This window comes from Pteronotus mesoamericanus, unplaced genomic scaffold (assembly GCF_021234165.1).
Source record: "Pteronotus mesoamericanus isolate MK-2021 breed Mesoamerican mustached bat unplaced genomic scaffold, CSHL_Meso_final contig_74, whole genome shotgun sequence".
Lineage (NCBI taxonomy): Eukaryota > Metazoa > Chordata > Mammalia > Chiroptera > Mormoopidae > Pteronotus > Pteronotus mesoamericanus.
The window spans coordinates 35972847-35999579 of NW_026555247.1; the positions used below are offsets into that span (position 1 = coordinate 35972847).

The 26733-nt window shown below is 40.5% G+C and overlaps 1 protein-coding gene across 1 annotated transcript in view; it reads left to right on the forward strand.

Moving 5' to 3' along the window:
* Positions 1-26733, forward strand: part of ZCCHC2 (zinc finger CCHC-type containing 2) — a 49445-nt gene that overhangs the window by 17276 nt on the left and 5436 nt on the right. Inside the window, exons 4-12 of the mRNA XM_054583761.1 lie at positions 461-532; positions 4855-4967; positions 10090-10184; positions 12623-12706; positions 14352-14409; positions 16786-16921; positions 18073-18137; positions 18537-18631; positions 23400-23528. Coding sequence (XP_054439736.1) covers positions 461-532; positions 4855-4967; positions 10090-10184; positions 12623-12706; positions 14352-14409; positions 16786-16921; positions 18073-18137; positions 18537-18631; positions 23400-23528 — 847 coding nt within the window. The remainder of the gene's footprint in view (positions 1-460; positions 533-4854; positions 4968-10089; positions 10185-12622; positions 12707-14351; positions 14410-16785; positions 16922-18072; positions 18138-18536; positions 18632-23399; positions 23529-26733) is intronic.

Genomic DNA, 26733 nt, shown 5'->3' on the forward strand with positions numbered 1-26733 from the left:
TTTGCCAAAGAGGGGCAGTAAGCCCTAGTTATTCTCACAAGAATGCATACTCCCTAAGTGCCAGGAGGTGGGATTTCTGCCTCTCCTGGGGCGTGGGGCTGTGCTGTCAGGCCGTCCGCATGGAGTTCCGCAGCTTACAGAAGGGGTGCTAGGCATGTCCCCTTCTGAAAATCACTAAAATATACTAACATATTTTTTAAAAACAGCTTTTTAAAAAGACCATGTGATTTGAAAGGCATTACTAAAATTTTTTTGAGTAGAATATGTCAGTATACAGTTAATTTTAAAATTTTGAGGAAATTATGACAATGCCAGATAACTTTATATTTCTAGTTGTTAATCTTAATGAAATTTAAGTAAGGCTCTTGGTTTTACATGTGGCTTTTTTTTTTTTCAGTCTTTTCCCCGCCTAAGAAATAATCATATAATATGTGTGTGTTTGTTTTTTTTTTTAAATCAGGTAAATTGGTCTGATCTGTCGGTGACAACAGTAACAAAAACCTACCAAGAACTACAGGAATTTCTACTGAAGGTAAAAGTATAGATTTTTTTTGTTAAAATTACTTTTACATATAACACAGAATCTAAAAACCTTTATATCAAAATAAATACCAGGAATATTAAAATACATATATACAGCCTTGGCCAGGCAGCTCAGCAGGTTAGAGCATTGTCCCAGTATCCCAAGGTCGTAGGTTCCGTTCCAATTAGGGCACACATACAACCAGTGAATGCACCAATAAGCGGAATGACAAATTAATTTCTCTCTCTCTCTCTCTCTCTCTCTCTCTCTTTTTTTCTCTCCCTCTCGCCCCCCCCCCCCGTCTCTCTCAAATCAATAAATACAAATAAAAAAAATACATGTTGGAGAACTTTCCGTGAACATTGGCTGTTAGAAAATGTCATGTTATTCTGAACATAAGTTTTCTTAACCTTGCATTACCAATATAAGGAAATGATGAAGGATTTTAAACATTTTTTTTTAAAAATGAAACCTTACCTCTATTACCTTGCCAAGACGTGCATTGTCGGTGGCTACTTGCAGGATACATCCTATGAAAGAGCGTGTCTGCAAAACGAGATGGGGGCATGTTTGCGTTTGGTAGTGGTTCTCCAACCTAACATCTCTGCAGCTCACTCTGTGGACTTCCTGAAATATATCTCCATTTGTTCCTTTGAGTTCAGGTCTCCCTCCGCTCCCCACCAGGATAGAATCCCCAAAGTACTGAGATCAGGGATAATGAAAACATCTTACAGACTTGCAGAGGTGGATGGTATCATAGAACATTTTGTGCAAACTCACATCTATTTCTTTTATACTAATTTTATTTTTTAGAAAAACGTGGGAAGAGATAAATATTAAAATAAGAGAGTAGGTTTAAATGGTTAACCAATAAATTACTATTTCTCAATAAGCAAATGTTTTAAAATTTATTGTTAATACGGAGATAAGACAGAGTCCAGAAGCAGGAAACATTCCCAACTCAATTAGTAACTTTCGGGTAAAGGTGCGACATAATTATTGAACCAATAACATGAAATGCTCAGGACAGTCCTGGTATTCCCGTTGTCTGCTGTTACCAGATGTCTGCTTGCTCAGGTCACACGGGTCTCTGTTGGCCCGTGAAGCTGAGAGGCTGGCTGTGGCCGGTTTGCTCGGCTGTGTGCAGCACGGTGGGCGTGGGCTCCGCGGAGCACAGTGCTGGCCCCACTGGGCGAGGGCTCCCAGGGACAGCTTGAGTATTGCCATTTCCTGTGGCTGTTTTAGCCGGACTCTCCGGCGAGGGCTGTGGGCTCCTTCACCCACTTCAAGTTGGCAGCCTAACCACATGTAAAGATGGGGGGTTATTCATTTCCAGTTGCAGAAGGTCCTAGGCATGCGACATGTCAGCCTTAGACCGCCAGCTCTAAGGAGAGAGGCAGGGAGCGGGGGAGGAGCAGTGGGCAAGCACTGACATCCAGGGCTGAGGCCATGGGCAGGAGAGGCGCTCCTGGCCGATGTTCTGCCTACTGAGGAGTAAGGCAAGGCGGCCCCACCCCACCCCACACACGCGCTTTCAAATTCTCTCCTCGGTCTTGGTGACTTTTCTCTCTTGATAGGGTAAATTTATCAAAGTTTAAGGGCAGGCATACTCAGGAACAGGCTCCTGTGGGTTAGCCGCGTGCTTCGTGTTCCCACCTTCTGTTGCCCTTCCTGTGACCGAGCTCTGGTGCCGGAGGGCGGGTCGCAGGGGATGGAGAGCCGAGGCTGGACCAAGTACCAGAACGTGAGCGCACGCACACACACACACACACAGTGTAGAGGCGGGCGTGGCTCCTCTGCCCACCCTCACCCGCTGGCTCCTCAGCCTGTTTGAGAGGGCAGCTGCTTGCCTGTCCCCTGTGCTGAGACAGCACGTGACCGACACCCCACCTGGCGCCTGGGCAGAGGCTCTCCCTCTGGGTTTCACTAAACTTCGGCTGCTGTTTGTCTTAACACATTTCATTTTCGTCACACAATTTTTCTAAAAGCTTAGGTACTTGAAAAAAAATACAGCTTCAAATAATTCACTTTTCGGAGTCATGGTGATTAATTATTCCCCAGCTTAGCCAACATTTAAATATGGTATTTTTCTAAAATAGGACAAATGTCTTACCAGGTTATATGAAATAATGGGCGACATTGTCTACTTCTAGAACTGTATTGCTGGCTTCAGGTACACTTTCAAGTTTACTCTATCTGTCTATTTTTTACTCTCCTTTTAAAGTCACCTACACACGTGAAGAGCAAAAACTGTTCTTTTGACAAGCTGTGCATTCTAACTTTTGTAGTTGCTCTTGAACCAAATTTCTAGTTTGCTGTAATATAGATGAGTGAGTTTGAGGTCAGTGCTTTCAAATTCTCTTTTCTCATAGCTGGCAGCTTCTGTTCCCCGCGTCTTCCAGCCCCCTTCACCCGCTGCTCCTTAGCAACGGCCTGACAGCCTGTCCGGTGTCCTTGCAGCCACGCAGAAGCTCTGTGGAGGCAGGACTTGGTGTCTTCCTTCACTACTGCACCCGCAGTGCCCGCACCAGCACCTGGGACGGGGGGCGTTGGAAGACTTGTTGGCTGCATGAGTGAACGAGGAGTTAACAGAAACTAAATTGTGATGAGGTCTTGGAGGGAGTTACCTAGCAAACCTCCATGTCTTTTGGAGACAAGCCTGCGGTGGCCAGGCCTGAGCCTGTGCTGCGGCTGAGCTGGGGCGCCAGGGACGGGAGGCTGGGGGTGCTGGGACCACGACCTAGAGGCAAGGAAATCCGAAACAGTGACTGGGATAGAAGAGACATGATGGAAAGCTCTCTCTTCAGCAAATATGCCTTCCCTTAGTACTGGAAAGGGTCTCTGGAAATTAAAGATAAAACGCACTCGAAAATAAGTCAAATATCTGACGACACATCCACACTCTGCCCAGTCACCGGAACAGTCATCGGGCAGGTGGGAATTGAGGTCCTCCCGCCCTCCTGGGTTTAGAAGAGCCTTCAGCAACTGGGTAGTGGGAACAGACTCCCCCACCAGGCTGGTTTCCTTGGGCTGGGTGCAGATGTTCAGGAGATATCGTGCTTAATGTGGGCATTCTCTGTCTGGTGTCCTAAGTCTACCAAAACAGTAATATCAGAATGTAAACACTGAAATGAGTAGTCATTTCTATGGAAAATGTGTAGATTTGGAAGGTGATTCTTCCTGTTAGTGATCGGAGGACCCCAGGGGTGTGCGGTGCCAGCAGAGCCTTCCACCTCAACAGGCTGATGAGAGGACCAGGAGTTTCATTCCCTCGGAACACCTTGATTCCACAGTCTCACTGTGCCTAAAATCAGTACTGCTTTCTGCTACTTTGGGTGAATTTTCCATTTCTGAATTGCTGACTCAAAATTCTGACTCTCCAATTAAAGATCAATATGTACATCAGCCATTTGCTTCAGCCATTTGTATAGGTGGTTATATTCCTGGGGCTCCTTAGATACTGTGTTAATGGTTCTTCTCTTAATTTTAGTGAAATTGGCAGTAATTTAGGAGTTAGTTGCAAAGACTAGTAATTAAGAGTCAAATGTAAAACCCTGAATTCTTGAAAGACTTGGAAAGTTAGTTTTATATAGAATTATTATATTAAGAATTTTAAAAAGTAACTGGTTACTAAATAGGATGACTTAAAATTTTGTTTTTAATTTTAAAATTTTCTTGGCCAAATGATGGTTTTTTGGTGGTCTCTTGTACATCTCTCTGAGGGTGCCTCCATCACATTGAGGAAAATGTTACTAAACCTTCATTTAGATTATTTTATTTTAAAATGTAGGTTAGAGTAAGAGTTTTCACTCCGTTTTCACACCCAGCTCTTTGTGTCATGTCTGGCGCTGGTAATCTGAGGTTGCCTGATGCAGTGGGAAAGGATGCGTAAAAGCCATAGCTGTCCAGGCAGAGGTCACACTTTTCAGAATGCTGTTTGAGGGTAAAAATGACACTGCGCTGCGCAGAGTGCTCCCCCGAACTGAAGAACCTTGGTGTGGGCGTCACTTCGGCTGGCGTGTGGGAGCTCGAGGGCGAGGGCCACGCAGGCCGTCCCAGAAGTGTGCTGTGCTGCCAGGTGGCCCGGCTCCCTGGGACGCCCCAGGGGTCCGGGGTGGGCGGCGACGGTGTTTCCCCCGCGGGCCTGCCTGTGCCGCGTCCCTGCGGGGCCCTGCGTGTGCAGATGAGAAACGGAGCTGCCGGGGCCGGATTTGGGGAGGCCAGTGACTGAGCAGGAGGCGTCTGTCTGCCTCTGAGGCCTGTGGTTTGTGTCATACCCACTTACTGGCCAGTGAGACCCTAACACTGACCCTATGCTCTTCCTTCCCCAGCTTCCCAAGGAGTTGTCTTCAGAGACTTTTGACAAGACCATCCTGAGAGCCCTGAATCAGGGTTCGCTGAAGCGGGAGGAGCGGCGACACCCTGATCTTGAGCCCATCCTAAGGTACTCGTCACCGGACACTGCCCTGGCGCTGCCCCAGACTGACCGCTGGCTGTCCGGAGGCCTTGCGAGGCCGAGCCCAGAGACATTCTCTCTGGTGGACTTTTTATCTTTGTGTTACTTAGGCGTGGGCTCTCACAGTATGACCAAACTAACTCTTTTCTCATTGTATGCTTCACCTCTCTCAAATCAGAAATGATTGCTTCTAAAGTGTGCAGATATTCAGTGAAACATACCCACGTACCAGCCAGTGAAACATTTATTGAAAGAGACCCTTGTCCAAGAGCTCAACTTTGGAGATGTGTTTGTGTTGCTTTGTTTTGTTTTCAGTTATCAAGTAAGATTAGGCCCATGGGCGGGAAGGAGAAAGGAAATAACAGTTCCTGATCGCCTGCTCCCCTGGGCACCCATGGGTCCACACAGTGGGAGTGCGGGCACAGAGGTGGTGGTTGAGGTTCCCAGGCGGTTAAGGTCAGGGCTTTGCCCTTGTGAAGGTGAAGGGTTATTGGAAAAGACGGTGCAGGTGAGATGAGTGTTGCATGTGCTGTCAGCAGGGCGGGGTGGGGGAGGCACAAACCCTGTGTAGGGTTAGCTCCCAAAGCATCCCAGGTGCCTGGAGAGGCAGGAAGAGATGCAGTTGGCGGGGGGTGGGGGGGTACAGGGTCCCTCCACAGGCAGGATGGGTGTGGACATAGGTAAATATGCTTGTTCCCTGATGGAAAGTTGAGGGAATCTCTTGCCTAATGGCTTGTATTTTTTTTTCCTAAAGTAAGAGAGATGCTTAAGAAGGGGTGGGTTGAAAAAAAAAAAGAAAGAAAAGAAGGGGTGGATTGAGGATGGGGATCGAATGTTGGAGTGTTGAAGGGATTTGGAATATTAGTGTGGGGCTGTGGAGAGCAACCTTGTTCCAGGAAACCAGGTGGCTAAACAGGGTTTGGCGTCCAGTTGAGACCGGAGATGCATAAATCACAGTGCTGTCAGTCCGTTGTGTGATTGTTTAAAATCATTCGAGCAGTTCAGGTGCAGGTATTAAGAAAGCATATGGATCTCCGTTTATTTCTCATTCCAAATGATGGATTGATTCCTTCCTAAATTGTTGATTTCCTGTATGATTCTTCATCCCACATTCTTAGGCATATAACATGCCTGGGCTTATCATTCCGTTGGTCTGTCATTCTTGTTCCATTGTCACGTTTTAATTATTAGAGCTTTATAGTTTATTAATAGCTGGTGGATCTGGCTTTTCCTACTCCTGGTACTGTTTAAAATACTCTTCCATGTTCTCCGGTGTTTGTTCTTCAGCTTAAGCAGTTATTTTAAAAGTTGTTGCACATGTGCTTTAGGAAATACACTCACCTGCGTTGGTCCAGCCCTGTAATGCCAGTGCCCGGGTTCTTTGTGTGACTCATTTTTCTGAATTTGAGATTTGCCTTCACTTTGATTATAGTGTATTTTCTTTTTTACATCACACAGAAATTTGATTTTTGAGCACTCAGTTTCAGTTTTTAATGGTGTCTAGGTATTATGTGGTGCTTGCAAAGTTTTCTCATACGCAGATGAGAAGTTTCATGTTTTCTTCCTTGCATTTAAATCTCTGAGCCCTCTAGAGTTAATTTTGATATAAGGACTAACAGAGCCACCATCAACCCCTGTCCTCTTTTCCTTGTCCCTCCTGAGGAGTTGAGTCCTAAAGCCATTCAGCGGGACAGGGCGCAGTAGGCTGCCGTGTAGGCCCGGGGGTGCGCCCTGAGGGACTACAGACAGGAGCCTGAGGAGCTCACAGGGGTGCAGGTGGGAGGTCTTGCTCAAGCGGCTCCAAGGGCAGAGCCATGGAGGTGGCCCCAGCAGGGCATGGGAGCCTGGGTGGGACCAGGAGGGCTCTGCACAGAGGTTGGGAGGGAGCAGCAGTGACAGTGGGAGGGACATTGCTGCAGGGGGATCGGCCTAATTAGTAAGTGGCTTAATAGTGAGAACCAGTTTTCTTTTTGTTGGAGAAGGGAGCCACAGTACGGAGAAGGAGAAAACCTCCTCCTCCAGCATGAACCCTGGAGTATCTGATCGGAATTGAAGATACAGGATCTGAACTGGGTGTGTGTGGGACAAGGAGACTTCAGGGACTTGCAGATCTTACTTGGGGTCCAAGGGTGAGGAGGTCGTCATTTTTCCATGTTCATGTCCTGATACTGATTGTAAGACAGTGTCTTTGTTGGAGATACTGATGTCTTACCAGGTGTTGGGGCATCAGAGATTAGCTATATGGTTCGGGTGGGGAAATCCTTTTTACTGTATTTGTAGCTTTTCTGTAAGTTTGAAGTTTTCAAAAGGAGAAAATATTTCCACAAGGAGCCGCTTTCAGAAATTAGGCTCTTGGCCAAGACTGCAGTTAAGAGGTCTGCTGATCCCTGTTGCGGCTTTTAGGGGTCTCCACAGTGATCATCATGGTGCGGGTGTACGTTAAGCTAGACTTTCCACTGTAAAGGTGTTGTTTAAGCTGTTTGTGAAGAATGCACAGGGAGGCGTAGTGTGAAAAGTCCAATGTCCCTGTTTCCAGATCTAGTCACTGGAAGTAGCTTTCATTAAAAATCTCATGTAACTGTTCAGAAATTTTTCTGTGCATGTATGCACCCTTGAAATTGTGTATTTGTATTTACTGTGCAAACTGAATTATCCCATACACTTTTCTGACATTTACTCCTTTCATTAAATGTACATATTGGACATGGTAACAGGTCGGTAAGCGTATAAGATTGCTGCCTTGGTTTTTATTTGCTACCTAGTATTCCATTTTTAGTAGCTACTGAATTAGTCTATTTTACAGCCTTTTGGTTGTTTCTAAATACTTTAAAACTATTGCAAATACTATTACAGTGAATGTCTGCATTAATGTTTCATAACACATTTGATACATATATCTATAAGAAATATATCTAGAATTGTTCAGTCAAAATTATGCATTTTTTAATTTACAGTATTTCCAAATTACTTCTAAGGTGGTAGCAACACTTTATACCCCAGTAAGCCTTGTATTTGTGTGTCCACACCTCAGCAAACATAAAATACTCTCCATTTATCCTCTTTGCCAGTCTGAAAAAGGAAGACTGTCTTACTGTAATCTATTTGAGAGGCTGTTTACAAAAATCTGCTGTGAATGCCTTTTTCAGTCCTTTCCACTTTTTTTATTGGTCTTAGTGATTTGTAAGAGTTATTTGTTATGTTAAAGAAAAGAGCCCTGCTTGTCATTTCTTGAACATGCAGACAGTTTAAAATTTTATGTATGTATTACAGTGGGATTTTCTTTTCAGTCTTTTATGATTTCGGGGTTTTCTGTTCTGCTTGGGAAAGCTCTTATTCCCTGAAATTATATTAAAATTTTTTAAAAAATATGGCCATTTTCAAAAAATCTTTAGAATCATTTTTTTAATTCATTTGTCTGTCTAGCCTGTGCTCACAACACCATTGATAGGTTGTGAGGACACTTCCTTCTCAGTTTGTGAATTTTAGATTTGTATTATCATTTATCACTTAAGAAAAAATAGCAATTGTAAAGCAGGGGGGACAGTGCGAGTGGGAAATAGGAAATGAGTCTGTAAGTGGAGTAGAGATGAGTTGGGACAGGAAGGACACGTTGCATTCAGTTCCAAATACTCTGTAATTGGGAAAAGGAGAACGTGGCACTGGAACATGCATTAGGGGTTAGATGATCAGTCATGTCAAAATGTGATACTGTTTTCCTTATTTAATTTATTAAGTAGTTTGTGGCCACTTTGACTTTTTAATGTGGGTATAATTGCTATGTTTTGGCCGTGAGTTAATGAACTGGACTTCAGTCTGTAACTGACTGCAAGCCCGAGGCCATGTCTCAGGCGTGGTTCCTGTAGTGGATTGGCAGTGGGCATGTGGAGTTGTAGGTGGGATCTGGGCTGTTTCTTGGGCCTTGAATTGAAGGTGTGCCTGCTTGTCCTTGTGACCGACTGGTTTGTAAATGTAACTGGATAATAGGTTCCATTACTGCCTTTGGATTCTAATCCCCAGTTTTAGATAGTGTATTCAGACCTGGAAATTCAGATTAGCTCCTTACTTAATATCTCAATTTTTCTTCCATTTGTTCATTTCCTTTTTTTGTCTTCCTATTGAACATTTATCTCCATATTTGAGTACCAAGAAGCAGTTTTGCTTTATGTATAAGGTAGCTTTGGCCCAGAGGGTAATATCTTGGTATAGGATTTAATGATTTTATGATTAATCTGAATGATAGGTCAAAAGTTTGGGGAGAAATTAAGAATTAAAATTTTAAGTGAGCATTTAAAGTATTCAGAAGTAATGGAAGGGATTTGTATGTCGAGCAGCAGAATGACAGTTTAATGTACCTATACTTTTTGAGTGTCTTAACCTTGAAGAACTAGCAGTATCCCTATGAGGAAATTGAAGCTGAAAGGCTTGTGTAGGGTGGTTCAGCTAAGTGGTGAGCTGGTGTTTAGATCCATGAGTAAGCTTTCCGTCAGACTGTACAGTAAGTATGCCCGTTTTTGTAGGGAAGGCCTCCAGTTGGAATCTTTTAATTATAGGAAAGTTTGTTTTCAAAGATAAGAGCTTAGAATCATGGTATAATGCGCATTGAAGTGAATCGCCACTTAGTCCTGCTTTAGGATGTAGTAATACTTGTAACTAACCTGACCATTACACTCTATACCTTCCAGGACTCTTCAGCATCTCAAACTTCCCAACCTCCTATGTTCAGAGTTTCTCCATACTACCAAATGATGAAAAGTCACTACTACAAAGAAGAGTACAGAGGTTGCACTTCCTTTTCTGAGCAGAGAGGCTGGGCCACTTGGACAAAGGCTGAAATAGCATACATTTTTTGCCAGAATTAAAACCTTACCATTAGATTATGTAAAATTAAAAATAAGCTTGTTTATTAGATTCTTGCAAATGTTTTGTTAACTTTTTTTCAGTTCCTCCTATGGGAAATAAATTAGAAAATAATATTCTTTTCCTTAGGAAAACAATTTATTTTTCTATACCTGAATTAAACTGCCACTTAAGTTTGCTTTACAGTCTAAACTGAGACTCTTGTGTATTTATGTTACTTGAATTAACAAGCCTCTTTTCTTTTTATGTGCAGGCAGCTATTTTCAACTTCATCACAGGCTTTCCTGCAGAGTCAGAAAGTGCACACCTTTTTTCAGTCCCTGTCCTCGGACCCCCGACACAGCCTGAGTAAGCCTCCTGCCCCTCTGTCCCTGCTGCTTCTCCTGCCCGCGTTTCTTGCTTTACCATGCCATCTTGTGTGGGGTGGTCGTTGAAGTCAAGGAATAGAGGCATGCCATTAAGAAACATTTGTAGTTTTAAGTGAATTTTACACTGCATTTCTACAGAAAATAATGTATAAAAGCTAATGTCACAAAACAGGACGATTCCAGGGCAAGGGCTAAGCCTCTCAAACTCATGGGCATGCAGGATGGCCAGGTTCCGTGACAGACCTCGTGGACAGGTGGCAAAAGTGCAGCAGTGCTGGCTGCATGGCGTATGACACACTCCATGACCTGCCTTTCCTCCTGGGTCCTCTGTTCCCATAGTGAATGCCCAGGCTGCAAACCTTGGCCTTATTCATTTTTCCTCCTCCTATGCAATCATTTAAAGGCCAAGCCACGCCAGACAAAAGACGCCTTCTGTTTCACCCCTTCCTGACCAGTCCCATTGTTGGCAGTGAGGCCTTTATTTTTTTTCACGTAGAGGCTATGCAAAGCCTGGCTTCTCTCATGGTCTAATTCTCACTGTGCTTTATTGTATCCCGGGATTATGCCAGGGGTCAATTTGTTGATCACCTATTTAAACACGGTTTGGTGTGAAATTCAAGCCCTGCCTGGAGCCTCCTTGACCTGCTCGTCTCCCGTGACAGGCTCGTCTCCCGTGCTCTGGCTGCCGGAAGGTGGGATGGGCACTCTGTACACCCTGCCTTGTCCTGTCCCCGTGTCTTGGCTCATTTTGCACCCGAAATTAAAGTCCTTCCTCTTGTCACAGCCTGTTAAAATCACACCTGTTTTAAGACCCAACTGAAATTTCACCTCATGAAGATTTTCTAGTTTTTTCTTATGATCCTGTAGTTTGATTTTGCCCTTATGTTTCAGCATTCATCAGTCTGCATTGTGTTTAGTTTTATACACATTTATATCAGCTGCCTTTTTAAACAAGTATTTTGCCAGTAACATTGATGTTCGCTTTAGGGTGATTTCTGCTAGTTTTAAGCACAGCCATTATGGCAAGTGGCTAAGTTTTTTGTTTTTTGTTTTTTTAAAAATCTTTCCTTCTGCTTTCAAGAAAGTCCTGTTTTCCTGTATTTAATGGAGAAAGAAAATATATATTTTCTCAATTTTAGATGGGAGAGAAGGAGGTAAAAATATATGATTAGATATTATAACATATGGGTTAACTTTTACAGTTTTTGAATCATTTGTGTGTGTGTGTATCTATATGACTTAAGTATTTTAAACAGCTAAGTAGCAATTAGAATTAATGACTCTTCATGACTAGTAGACTAAAACAAGATGAACAACTACATGGTTCAATTTATGTCTGAATAGTGGCTATAGCTTTTTTAAAAGAATCTTGGTCATTCTAGAGCTGTATATAGATTTAACAATCAGCGCTTTCTGCTTAAACCAAGTTTAAGTACTTTTTATTGACTCCCTATAAATCATGGCTGTTTAGTTCTAAAAAGGCACTAGAGCACAAAGTCAGACTTTTGACTCAGATTTCAATAGGCTGCCCGGGAAACCTCACCCAAGTGAGTAGTATGTACACAAACAACAGAAAATGCACCTTGAGAGCTTGGCAGTATTTAAATTACGTGAGCAATGAATGCTAAGTAAGCTGGTAGATTTTGTCTCAAATTGTTGTGAAAATAATGTATTAAAAAAAGTACATGTTTTGAAATCATGGAAAATCTGGTCAGGGTGTCTGAGTGGTTTTACCAGAGAACATGTTGTCCAAGTTCATTTGCATTTGCTCTTTTGAAAAGTAACAGCTCCACCTTTTTCTCCTGTGGGATAGAGAGCAACATTCCACATCCTGACAACTGAGAAAACGAATGTTAAACTCCTAAATGACTTAAAATGTGAAACGCTGGCATCCCGCCGGCTCGTATTTAAATGGAGAAGTGATCCACTGCTGTCACGGTGTGTTCTGTGGGTTGTGCTGGTCCACGGAGTGCTTGTCACGGGTCTGGAGTAGAAAAAGGGAGGCTGAGAGTAGACCCCGAGTCTTTGGTAGCGATTTGACATTGCCACAACATTATTGTTGTGTTTTTCATAAAAGTAATGGCCCGCAACAGATTAGCAATTTTAAAAAGCCTTACCACACTGCAGTGTTTGAGAAGCACAGAGTGGGTAGGGCGAGCTGACAGATGTGAAGTAACTTGCTCCAGTCCTGTGGTTTTAATGGGGAGACCTGGCTTCACAAATCAGGACCCCTCTCCCAGCACAGGGTTTTGTCCTATGTCATCTTGCTTTCTTAAAGGTTCTATCTAATAGAAATGTCCTGTGCTACTGACTCTCTGCTCTCATCTTCCCTAGGAGGAAAATAATCATTGTATTTGTTTTTTGCATCTTTCTATAATAATTTTCCAAAAAATTAACGGAACTGAATACTTTCCACAGATAACTTACAGTCCTCTCTGAAGACTTCCAAGATATTAGAACACTTGAAAGAAGACAGCTCAGAAGCTTCAAGTCAAGAAGAAGGTAAATGTTGATTCATTGGAATAGGTCATTCTGCCTGATGTTGCAACAGGGATAGGCAAACAGACCATCAGCAGATTAAGGAGCCAAGAAACAGACATATGGCAACTGGGAATGTGACAGGTGGCATCACAAGCAAGAGGGGAAAGAAGAGACTATTCAGTGAATGGTGTTGGCTGGCTTTCCAACTGAAAAATACATAATTAGATCCCTACTTACATCATGCACAGAAATTTCATGTGAATGACAAATTATATGTAACATAACTTAATGCAATATGTAAAATACAAAACTTAAATTTTTAAATGTTAATCTGGGACAAGAAGGCTTTCTTGACAAGGCAAAGCATGACCATAGTGGAGCTCTTTCTACTCTAAATTAGAACGTAACATGTGACAAGAAATCATAGGATTAGAAGATAATGGCAAGGTATTTACAGATAAAGATGACATCCAGGCTATAGAAAGATTCTTCTAAAGGTCAAGGAGAAAATCAGCCTGATTGGCAATATTTGCAAAAGATAGACAATTCATAGAAGAAGAAACTTGAAAAGCCATTACACAGTGTTCAATCTCATGAGTAGTCTGGAAAAATGCAAATTAAAAAGAGTTAGGTATGGTGACTACACACTGCAATATACAGATATACTATAGAATTATACCCCTGAAATCTATATAGTTTTATTAATAAAGGTCAGCCAATAAAGTCAATAGAAAAATAAGTAAAACACATACATACCTACATATATACATGCAAAAAGGTATCATTTTACACTCTTCAGTTTGGCAAAACATTTTCTGTCCGACATCAAAGATATGAAGTAATGGGAATTCTCATCTATTGCTGACAGGGATTTAAATTGGCACAAGTATTTTGGACAGAAATTTGACACTGTGGTGAAGTTGGAGGTAATTAATTTTATGCTACTGCCAAAAGTTCTGCTTCTAGGAAAATTGTCCCTGTGTCAGGGATCAGGGGCTGAGGTTCTCAAGGCCCCTTTGGTGTAACAGCCAATACATGGACGTCAACCCAAATGCTTTGACTGTTAAATAAGTAAATTGTGGCTTATTCGTAGGCACTCTAGGTGTCATTCAAAATAATTATAATATGTTCAAATAGACAACACCACTGTATGTGTTTGTGAATACATATGTGTGTAGTTAAAGTAAAAATGGGCACTAGAATACTTCAATGAGTTAACCTCAGGAGAGAGAGGGAGTTAAACGGGCTGGTAGAGGGCCCTTGGCTGCTTTTGTGCTATTTTGTTTCTTAATAAAAAGAGACATATAGAGATATCGGGGAGGTGGGTACGCATGGGTGTTTGTTGTACTGATCGATGTGTATTTTTAATATTTGAGACACTTCATTTAAAAAAAATTTTTTTTTAAAGCCTGAAATTGGATGGTGTAGTTTTGCAGTGGCATGCTCATAGTTAACTGTTAAAGTTTTGGACAAAATTGATTAACTATTAGGTGAACACATTTGAGAGGATATTTAAGGAAATTCAATCATTGTCTCTTTTGAAAAATTGATGCTTTAAGGAATTTTGTGTGAAAAACACTGTTATGGTCACATAAATTAATTGCATGATCCTTTTGGATTTTTGCAGAAGCATTTGGTATAATAAATTGTTTTTTCTCTGCTCTAGATGTGTTACAGCACACTGTAATCCATAAGAAACACACCGGGAAAAGTCCTACTGTGAAGTAGGTATTTCATTCCTGAAAGGAGAGATGCCAGTGCATTTTAATTCAGTGTCTCATTTACTTTCATTGCTGATAAATAGTTGGTTGTTATTCTACCATTTTACCATTTGCTTGCCATTTGTTGTAGGTTTCCTGTGCTTTCTTTTCTCTTTCCTGCTTTTGGGTGGTTTTTATTCTGTCTTTTATATAATTTTGATAGTTACATAGTGTCTTTCAGTTATTCCAGTGGTTACCCTGGATATGACATTGTACATCTGTGACTTAATAAGGTGTGATATTAATTGTGCTTGTACCATTTACCAAGTGAGGATCTTTGGTCACTAATGTATCACCACCCAGCTTACAAACTATAGCTGTCATGTGTTTTATCTATATTTTAAATCTCATGAGACCTTTTTTCATTAATTTAGCATTGACCATTCCATTGTTCTTTATTCCTTCATGTGTGTCTGGGTATGTATCTATGACTGTTTTCCATCTCTCTGAAGAACCCTTGACTATTTCCTGTAATCATATCTGCCATTGATGAGCTTACTTTGTTTTTATCTGTAAAAAAACTTACTTTGCCCTCATTTTTTGGAGGACATTTATTTTTTTTGACATTTTTGCTTGGTATAAGATTCTGGGTTGGCAGTTACTTTCTCTTAGTGCTTTGAAACTATGCAGGCCTACCTCAGTTCATTACATTTCACAGGTACGGTGTATTTTACAAATTGAAGGTAGGACCCCCTTCCAGCAAAAATATTGCAACTTGCTTAAGGCTCAGATGGTGGTTAGTATTTTTTAGCAATAAAGTATGTTTTAATTAAGGTATGTACATTGTGTTTTTAGATATAATGCTATTGCACACTTAATAGATTACAGTATAGTGTGAACATACTTTTTATATGCACTGGGAAACCAAACAATTTGTGTGACCTGCTTTATTGTGATAATTGCCTTATGGCTGTGATCTGGATCCTAACCCACAGGATCCTCAAGGTACACCTTTAGTTTCACTGTCTTCCAATATAAGCCTTTGGTCCCTTGCATCATTTCCTGTCAGCCTAGCTCTGATTTCTGTTACAAACCACATAAAGTCACTTATGTAATTTCTGTCTCCTTCACATTACTACTGTCCCAAGAATTTCCACTCTGTGCCCCAGGGCCTCTGCTGATTCTGTCGGGCCTGCCTGGCCCTCACCAAGCACAGTTGGAAAGTGCAAGTGAGTCTGCCTGGAGGTCAGCCCTCAACTGATAGGGAATTCCCACTCCCTGCCCTTTGGGTAGGAAGCTTGGGGAGGCTGCAGCCAGTCTGGGCCTCTGTTGCTTGTAGTGGCACCCTCAGTGATGGACCCTCATGTTGGTTTTCCTCATGTCCTATTTCATTCACCCCATTCCTTGCCCCTGCTTCCTGGGATTACCTCCCAAATCTGTTGTGACATTCCAGATTCTGCTTGTAGAGGGAGCTCAAACTTAAGACAGCCAGCATCCGTTGGTTCAGTCTTTTGGTCACTCTTTGGAAGTTAATGTGCTTTTTCAGATTCTTAGTTCTATTTAACATTTTCTCATTATCTAGTTTCCAGTAGTTTTCCTACAGTATGTTTGTAGCTTTCTTTGAATGAATTCTGCTTCTTGAGTCTGAAGCTTGACACCTTTTGGTGTTAAAAAAAGTCCAAGCCATGATCTCTGCAGACATTACTTCTGCCCTGTTCTCTTGCCTCCTCTTCCAAGGCCCAGAGTGCTTGTGTTAGACTTTCCACCATGTCTCACGTCTCTTAAACTTTTTCTTTATTCTGCATTTCCCATATATTTTTTCTCTCAGTGCTCTAGTCTGTTTTCTTCTGACCGTGTTTCCTCTTCACTGATTGTTTTCATCTGTTTCTGTCCACTGAGTTCTTAATCTCATTTCATTCTGCAGTTCTAGGACTTAAATTTGGTTGTTTTATGTTTTCCAGTATTCTTCCAAAATTCTCAACCTTGTAGTCATTGATCATGCGAAGCACTATTATTTCAAAATCCATGCACAGTAACTTTATTCTCTAGTTTCTTTCCAAGTCTGTTGTCTGTTTTTCAATCACGTTATCCTGTCCCTTCCCATGCCTTAGTGGTTCCTTCAAGATGGGGGCAACCCTAGCTCTAAGTGCTGCAGGGTGACCATTGCACAGTCTAAAGACAGAATGTGCACCTCCCTAGAGGTAGGGGTTAGTTATTAAGTTAATAAGATAGCTGTATACCAGTTCATTCTCATAGTCTATTCTTTTCCTCCTTTCCTTTGGTGTATTCTGTAAAATAATATACTAAAGCAAGGGTTGCTACAGCTCCTCATTGTTTGACATAGTAGGTTAGAGTACCAAGGACAGGTGTTCATACCTGTGTAAACCTTCCTTTTGGTAGCACTATCGGTACAAGTTGTTCTCCACTGGACGGACTCTCCGTGCAGTATTCCGAGCAGAATGGCGTCGTGGACTGGAGGAAGCAGAGCTGCGCCGCCATCCCGCCCCCGGAGCACTGTGTGGCCTTAGCTGACCAGGTATCTGGGGGCTTCATTCTGTCTGCATGCCAGGCTGGTAAAGCGCTGGGCCTCAGTAGGAGTCGTGTTCTGTGAGCAGCATTATGTCAGATGGTACATCTGGTAAGAAGAACTGAAGGGATGTTTACGTGTTAGACTCTAAATTTAATTGGTTTACGGGATCTCAGCTCTTCTGAGACCTGAAAAAGTTTATTTAGATTACTTTTATTGCTCAAAAAAGGTAGTACACTTTAATATGATGGTTAAAATGTTGATTCTAACTAGGGATGCATTTAATTATTATGCCAATATTTTTATTTTTGAAAGAATTATTCACATTTGTATCCCTATATTGATACTAGTGTTGTGAATATTGAAACTGATCTTCCTGCACAAGTCGCTGGGCCAGCTTCCTGGGCCTCCCAGGGGTTAACTAGGACAGATGTGCTTCTTCAGGGGTTGGCATGATGCGGGAGTCCAGTGCCCATGCGTGCGTGTCAGTCATTTGGCACCCCAGGCACAAGAGGTAGTGCCTGCTGTTGCAGCTGTGGAGGGAGCCCTGTTCTCTCCAGAAGAGAGATGTGTTAGCCTGATTCTAGTTCTCAACAACACTCAGATCCAAATGTTAACCTTTACAGGAATGTGTTTTTATGGCCTAAGGCATTAAAGAATATTTTGAGAAATTATTTGTTATCTTAGCCATACATATTTAATGACCTATTTTTAAAATACATTGTTTATACTTTTTCTACTTCCAGTTCAGTGCCTGTGCAGTTTTTCTAGTTAGAGCTGAAAAAATTGTACATTGCAATTTTATCAACCTGAACTTCAAGAAAATACTAGTGCACCTATAACAAATGCCAGTTACTTGATTGTGTTTTATTTTGTGGTAAAAAAAAAAAAAAAAAAAAAGAATACAGGTCCATTTTAAAAGCAAATACTAAATAGATGTTTTTCTCATGATTGTTATATATTAAGTATTTATCAAGGAATATAAAAATTTCAGTGGTTCAGTCAGGTAACTTCAAAAATAGGTTGGGAATCAAAATTTATTAGGATTTATAATAACTGAGGATGTATCTTGTTTCAATGTTGATATCAGAATAAGAGGGTACCTACAGGAGTGAAGTTTAGCTTTAGTCTGTTTGATATCTTTTTATTCTTTCCACTAGCATTCACCTGATAAACGAAGTTTATCTTCAATAAATAAGAAGAAAGGAAAGCCACATGTAGAAAAGTAGGTTCAATTTAACGTCCCCTGTAATAGAAGTTGGGAAGAAAGGACAACATATAGCATTTGATTATGGGCATGTTTAGTTCATGTTTTATAAATAGTAAATAGTATTTCCCCATCAGTTTTCTTTATATTTTTACTTCCAGGCTTTACTTTGTAGTTCAAAATAATCAACATGTGCAAAATGATAAAAATAAAGCTACTGTCAAATACTGTGTTCAGTTTGGAGGGGCAAAAGTCTCAGAACTGTACACTAAATCTTGCTTTTAGATTACACCTTCTTAAAAACCTTTTTTTAATTATAAAAAGTTTTGAGGGGAATTTCAGTAATACTATTGTACATAATGTATTCTCCAGAGAACCTTATAAAAAATGTTGGTAATGTGTATGCTTTTGGTTTAGGGAGAAAGTTAAGAAAACTGACAACAGATTGAATAGTAGAATAAATGGTATTAGACTCTCCACTCCTCAGCATGCCCAGGGTGGCTCTGTGAAAGGTAAGAATGTTTGCTTTTGTTCCAAATACCCATCACCTAAATGTGTTTCATATGATGGCTTTTATAGAAGGTGTTGAGCTGTTTTGTCAAATCCTGATATATTTTTATCCTGCATTGGTATGAACAGCGATTTCAGAATTAAACCATTCTGAAGTAGTGATGGAGTCCATTTAGGAAATGCAGTGCAGCCATGGAGGCGCATTCCTTTGCCACAGTTGTGCTGACCCAGCTCTCCTTCCCTCTGGTGCCGGCTGTCTCCTCACTTGCGTCCTTCGCAAGCCGGTCCCCCGCTCCAGGGGACCCGGAAGGTCTTCCCCACCCTCGTGGAACCTGGGACCCATTCGTATAGATAGAATCTTGTTGACTCTTTGGTATTTAATGGCTGTCCTCTGGAGTTTTATGGGACTTTAGGGGAATCCAGACCCTCAGGTTCTTGTGCTAGGTTTGTGTGGTTTCTGTTTACCCGCCATTATTTTAAGGCCCCTTTATTTTTAGGTGAAAGGTTTTGAGTTCATTTGGCTGAGGAATGTCCCTTCTGCTGGTTCATTGATAACTTTCCTGTGTTACGTCAACCTTTGCTGTTAATAGTAAAGATAAAAATGGTTACAGGCCCCCACAGACCTTAAGGAGGATGTTTTGTTCACTTGTGTACCTAACACATTTGTTGACTGATCCTGCAAATGAGGATTTAAAATTTAGATTTTATTCAAATGTTACTACATTAAATTGTGATGTGACATAACCAGAATATTTTTTAATGGAATGTTTTTTAATTGACATTTGTTTAGAAAGATTGAATATCAATAAAGGAAATGTGGTTAATTTTGACTCTTAAGATCACTGGCCAACCCATTGAATGAATTAACTGAGCTGTCTTTGGGGGGGAATGACATAGGGGAAAAAAACATGTTGTTTATGAGTATATTGTAACACTTCGATGTTTTCTGTGGTGATGGCAGCTAGAGGAGGAAAGAACTAAAATAAGACTAAAGGTTTCTGCCAGTGTGTGATTAGAAATAGCTTCTGCGGGGTCTCTTGTCTCTGTTCTTTCCTCCTCCAAGTTCGTTTTCTACACTGCCACCATATTGTCTCCTAAAGCACATGCTAAATAAATCAGGGCATTCTCCAGCCGAAATTCCTGTCAGATACAGGGGTGGTCAAAAGGAGGCTTCCAGAGTTTGTATGGAAATAATTAATAAATAATTTTACAAGAATAAGCTCTTTGTGTTTGGCGTACTCACAGTTGTAAACCTACTTTTGCCCACCCTTGCATTGCCAGTCCTCACATAATCACTCTGTCTCTTGTCCCTCACATGATTTGGGAACCGCTGCTCACCAGATAAGTTTGTAACACTTCTTCCCTTTTCAGCTTCCTATTTTCAGAGGAGAAATGCATGGACTTTGGTCTCAGACAGATACGGGTTTGAATCTTGCACTCCACCAGTTTCTTAAGGGTGTGGCCTCTCTGAAGCGTTAGTTTTCTCATTTGTAAAATAGGAATAATACCTACCTCACCAGGTTATAAAAATTGAAATGTGACAGCATATGAAAAGCATTTAGCTAGTTAGCTAGTACTGAGCACATAGTTGCTCAATTATTTAGTTCCTTTTCACCATTCTAAGTTAGAAGAAAACATGCCGTAAAGTTTATTAAGAACTTATTAGTAATATGGCAAGCTTCAATTCCTCTTTATTTTCAAATATTATGGAAGTATAATATGAGCTGAGGATGCTTGATTAAGATAAACCTTATTCTGGCTCTGGCCAGTGTGGCTTAGTTGTTTGGAGCATTGCCCCGTAACTGAAAGGTTGCGGGTTCAATTCCCAGTCAGGGCACATACCTAGGTTGCAGGCTTAGTGCTCAGTCCTCAATCCTGGATGTATACGATCCCCAGTCCAGCACGTACAAGAAGGCAACTAATGAATGTGTTTCTCTCTCTTCTTTCTCTCTCTGAAGACACTGTTCTTGGGTGAGGATTAAAAAGAAAAAGATACACCTTATTTTGTCTATTTTATCTTGTATATATATCTCTGACTGATATATATTTATACTTACAGAGTATGACTATAAATGAAATATACTTTGTATAACTTGTCTCGATGTCAAACGTAGCTCAGATGTTTGTTGACTGCATCTTACGAAAAACTCATTTATTAATTTCTCTTTAAATATATTAAGGCATCAAGGAATTACCTTTAGCATTTAGTAAACTCAAGATCAATTTAAGATTTCTTTTTTTATGGAACAGTCACACTTACTATAAAATGTAGAAATCATATTTAAACTGAAAATATTGGGTCCTCCTGATTTGTTTGTTCAGATCTTTAAATAGCTCAGTCTGGTTTAAGATAAGTATTACTTATTTTTAATGTAAAAATTTAACTTTCATTTTGAGTAATAATACATTCATGTAGTTCAAAATTCTAAAGGTACAAAAAGGGATAAAATAATCACTTACTGTCTCCCTCCATGTTGCTGCCTCCCCAAAAGTTCTCAGTGCTGTTCATGGTCTATTCTTTGCAGTGTACTTGCTTTAAAACCTCAAGCCTTAACTCTCTCTACCAAGGCGGTGTAGGGTTTCCCATGGTGGCATTGTTCAGAAGTCTGTTGCAGTGCATCACCCGTGTTTCCTCCACCCTGCTCTTCTGTTGCTGGTTGCGGCCCCAGGAAGTTTGGGGGAGTGCGGTGGTTGACCTCTCAGTCTCTTTTAGAAGATTGTAGTGATTTAAAGGTCTCCTGCTTTTCTTTAATTGTGGTTCTGATGTACCTAACCAGTGAAGTCTTAACTAATTTCTGTTTGTTCATAAATGCTAATAACCAGGATTTTTATTGTTAGAATAGTGACTACTGTAAGTTTTTGCTTTTTGTCTTCTTGCATGACCTTTTACCCTGTGAGACACAATAACAAATAATAAAGTTCATGTTTATTTAAATGGGCAATTTGTGGAATATCCTTTGGCATATCCTCACCTTCACACCATCACTTTGGGATATTATATCATTTCTCATAACAATTCCAAGGACTCTACACAATTCCAAAGCACCCTCTGGATGATCAAAAAGAGAGCATTATATTTAGTATAGATTTAGATTTCTGTATTTAATTCTTTGAAAGCTGCAAATTAATATATGATAATTTGGTGATTTGGATGCTTACTAGTATATAATCTAAAGAAAATAATTTTTTGAATTGTGTCATTTTGAGAAATAGCTGCTTTAAAAAAGAACATATTCTGTAACTTAACCTTTGAAGTTTCAAAGACTCCACGGTAGTTTCTCTGTCTGAATTTTGGTGAGGAGCTCTCAGCTTATCTGACCCCACAAGCCCCTCCTAGTCTATCCTTTCTGGTTTGAGAACTATCATACTGAATCTTCGCTTCTCTTTATCCTTAAATGGTTTGCTTTGTTATATGCCTGTTGAAATATTTATATGCAGAATATCCATATGTGCCACAGTCTTATATTTAGATTTCATTCTCATTAGCGCAGTTGACTCTTTTTGAATACTCAGGTATCGTAATTTTAACTAAAGAAGAACTTTTTGGCAGTTGAATACCAGGGTTGGGCCACTGTGGCACATTAGATTGTCTCCAGATAGCCATTCATGTTGATGCGCATCCCTGGGTCATTGTGACTGAAAACTTCAAATCCTATCATGGTGTACAAGTATACACCAGGTTACTTTCCTGTAAAATTATTATTTGCCCAAATAACTTCTCAGCCACTTACAGCCTTATGACATTTTACACAATTTTCCCTTGCTGGTTTTGCATTTTGTTACTCAAAATTAATTAGCAACAGTTCATGACTTTATTGTTATTTAGCATTCACCCACCATTTGAGTTGCTGGGCTAGGCTACGTCATCTTAACAATCTTACCAGTTACAAATTTACCCTCTTCGAAAGACACAGATTAGTCAGCGAACTTGGCCATCACAAACCGCACCTTTTCTCTAACACATATTTTGTCCGAGTGATTAATAATTAAAACCTCTGTTTGGTTTGCCAACTGGCAATAGAAACAACTCACTCATCTGTAGTTCTGAAGATCCCTCTGGACTCCCTTGTATGGGGTTTTATACACCAAAGTATACACTAAGCAGGCTGAATGCTTGCTGCAAGGTAGACACTCTGCAGGCCACTGGATTTACAGAAATGAATAGGACAGACAGTACCCTAAATTAGGACCAGTACAGGAATGTCCAGTGCTAGTTACACCAATAATCTTGCTTGTGCTCAGAACAGATATAGCTAATTAATCCCCACCTCTATATCACCTTGGCTTCTGGGCAGAACTCAAAGAGCTACTCAGTCCACTAGGCAGGACTTGACTCTTTTTGAATACTCAGGTATCGTAATTTTAACTGAAGAGGAACTTTTTGGCAGTTGAGTTCTACTCTTCAGGACTTTTAAAGAATGAATTCCAACAGGTTCTGAGAAGTTAAAATATTTAGACTTTGAAAGTGGCCCAATATGCTGTTATTGGACAGACCCTACGAAGAACTTTAACTCTGATTTTTTCAAGTCAGTAAGGTTGATTTTTTTCCTTCTGCCTTTGTTCTTTTAAGAATGTATTTATAAATTATTTTCAATTAAAAGTGATTTAATAATGAATTTTTCATTATTAAAAAGCTGTGGGACCAGCTTTTTAGGTGATTGCAGGAAAACTGAAAAAAAAATTACAGCTGTAACTAATTTCTAATGATTTAAGTCAGATTTCACTTTAACTACTCAACGTTATTTTTAAAAATAGAATTATTATTTTTAGATGCGAATTTGGACATTGGATCTGGACATGACACATGTGGAGAAACATCTTCAGAGAGTTACAGTTCTCCCTCTAGTCCACGACATGATGGAAGAGAGAGTTTTGAAAGCGAAGAAGAAAAAGACAGAGGTTTGCTCTTTGGAGGGAACATGGGGGTAGTGGAGGAAAATATGTGTTGTCTCTTAAAATCAGTCAAACATAAGTCATTTTATGTTCTTATGAACATTGTTACTGATTTTTAATTTAATTGGTATAAAGAATGTATAGACCATTGACTTAGCAGGTCCTAGCAGTGTTGATTTAAAAAAAAAAAAGTCACTGCTTATGAAATTAAATAGGAGACAGTCGTAACAAAATGGAGTTAGTGTAGAAAGACTGAACATTTAGATGCACATATATTTATAATTTTTTATGTCTTCCTTATGGATTGACCCTTTTATCATTATAATATATCCTTCATGTCTTGTAACAACTTTTATTCTAATTTTTATCTGATAGTAACATAGCCACTCTAGTTCTCTTTTGGGGAAGAGTTTGCCAGGGCACCTCTTTTTCCATCCTTTTACTTTAAACCTGTTTGTGTCTTTGAATCTAAGGTGTGTCTCTTAACAGAGAGCATATAGTTGGATTATGGTTTTTTAGTCATTCTGTCAATCTCTGTCACCTGACTGGAGTGTTTAATCTACTTAAATTTGCTGTGATTGTTGATGTTAGAATTTACATCTGCCTTTTTGTTTTTTGTATGTATTACATCTCCAATTCCTCTGTAAACAGAGGCTCTGAGTCGGCCAGAAGCAAGAGTTTAGGATCTTCTCAGGTCTTTCCTGGGTATGCAAACAGGCCAAGATGTGAGTGTGGCCTTCTAGATTCCCAGGAATGTGTTGAAGCTTTTCAAAACTCCTAGTGAACATCTCATTCTCCAGTTTTTCCTTTAAGTTTTTTCCTCTGGTTGGTCCTAACTGGTAATGCTGCCCCAGGCCACCAAGTTGTTAAATAGTTGCTGCTGATTGATTGGGAGCAATGCCCTGTGGGTAAAGGGCCCTGAAAGAGTGAACTCAGTTGCCAGTCAAATAGTGACAGTTCTTTGGGGATGGGTTCTGTAGAGCTCCAAACCTATGCTTCTTCTAATGGCTGTTTAGGCTGCTGTCTTTCTTAGCTATTGTGGCTGTAAGACTGGAAGTTTACAAGGCTACTTCAGAGCTGGAGAAAATGAAATAGAATTAGGCAAGGTAAAATGCAGGCAAAGGTACCTGCAGTTCTTAAGAGATTCAGGTATTTTTCTTGAATAAACACTCCTCAGACTGCTGCGAGTCTTTAGTTAATTTCCGCAGGTATGAGAATTTTGATTTTGATAGTTTTTCCCAGGATTCTTACTGCTTTTAAAGAGTGGAGTGTCAGAAGTCCTTACTCTTCTATTCCAGAAGTGTGATCCCAAAAATACGTAAGTTGAATGGGGATGTCATTTTTTATGCCTGACAACAACAACTGGCTGGTAACCTTTTGGTTATAAGGTGTCCCATGCTGTGGGCAGTGTTAGATGACTTCTCTGGGCTTGCCTGAGGAGCTAGAGAGATCCTCAGACCACAGCATGTCAGCCACACGTGGCTTCTTCCTGGGCAATCCACAGCTCTCTGCGATCTTAGCTCCTGTATCCCGGTGTCAGGTCATGTCTTAGGAACAGCGGCAGTTGTGCTGCTGTGTCATATACAGGTAAAGCCACTCTTTACTTTTGCAGTTATTTTCAAGTCATATCGAATGTTGCATGCAGTGACTCCACCCCTGATTCGACCAGTCTGTGGCAACGCTGCCTTTCTGATCTGCATAGTACATCTGTACACTTCTGTTAGTTCATAGCGTCCTTTCATGTCGTTGGTAGGCTAAGGTGGGCATATGGAGGAATGCGTCATTTTTCAGATATGCGCAGTTATCAGTAGCTAAATGAGCCTTCTCTGAATGAAGACTCCTTTGGGACTGTCTAAAACCAACAAGGGGTAAATATCCACTGTGATTCCAAAAAGAAAAAAGAAAAAAAAAGCTTTGATTTTGAGTGCATGAAGAGGTTGCTTTGAAAAGCATGTCGCTGTTGTTATTGTTCTTACTGGTCGTAATGGGGTGTGTTTTTTTTTGAGGCTTTACACTTCTCAAAGTCAACATCAAAAAAAGAGGACAAAACCTGTCTTTGAGTAGCTAGATGAGTCCTTACAATGCCCAGAAAACCATTCGGGACTGTTGAAAATCATGGGGCCATTTGCCAGCTTAGGAAAATTTATTTAGGTGCGCTCCCCCTTAGAAGAACACAGGGTTGTGCTGTCCTCTTCCCTTCCTCCACCCCTGTGCCTTGCCTTTGCCCTTCTTTCTCCTGAGCTCCAAGGGCCCTTCTGCTTCTGTAGCTTGTTTCCTGAGTCCACATAGCCCAACACGGCAACTCCTACTATCTGTAACTTTTCAAATATTCTTTTATAATTTGGGGGAAAAAAAAAGGAGATTGTGCACAGCTCATATAGAAATTTAATTGACCAAATGTTTATCTTTAACTCTGTGCTCATAATTATGGTACAGATACAGATATAATACTGTAAATAAGTTATTAGTTTTTGGATACTTTTTGTTTTGTAAAGTTTAGCAATAAAAACCTCATTAAGGGGAGTTTATGCTAGAATCATTTACTCATAAATTGAATCTCTTCTCTCAAATATAAATTACAATAGTTGAATTAATAATACTGTTGACAGTCTATTGCTGAGTAGGTTCTGTTTAACCTTTGTCCAGAAAGACTTGTATGATTTGTTTTCAGTGTTCTTTTTAAAAATTTTTTTTTACATCTTAGCTGAATATAACTAGTTATTACCCTAATAAATATAAACATTTAAGTATATTTTGCAGTTCTGCTTATAGTTAAGAGCAGAGATGGTAAAATAGGCACTATGGCTAACTGCATGCTCTCTGTACATATTACCGCAGTATCTGAGTTCTTGATATTCAAATGTTGTGAGTTAGGTTTTTCTTTTGTCTCTTTTATACCAAAAGTCAGGAAATGCAAGGGAAGTCTGAGTTGAGGCTGTTTCCTCATGCCCGCGCGTGTAAGGAGGTTGCAGTAATAAAACCAAACGGGGGCCGCCTGCCTCCTCCCGCTGCCGCTGGAGGGCGCAAGAGCGTGGCCGCCTGCTTGCTGACTGTGTTGGACGCTTTACGTTCTCCCCTCTTGCCCCCAAATACTGGGGTGTAAGAATACTTACGTTATTCTGGAAAAGCCCTCTTCCATTTCCCACCTCTAGATACTTCAGTTAAATACACCCTGAGTTGAGCTCCTTTAAATTGTATCATTTATATGCAA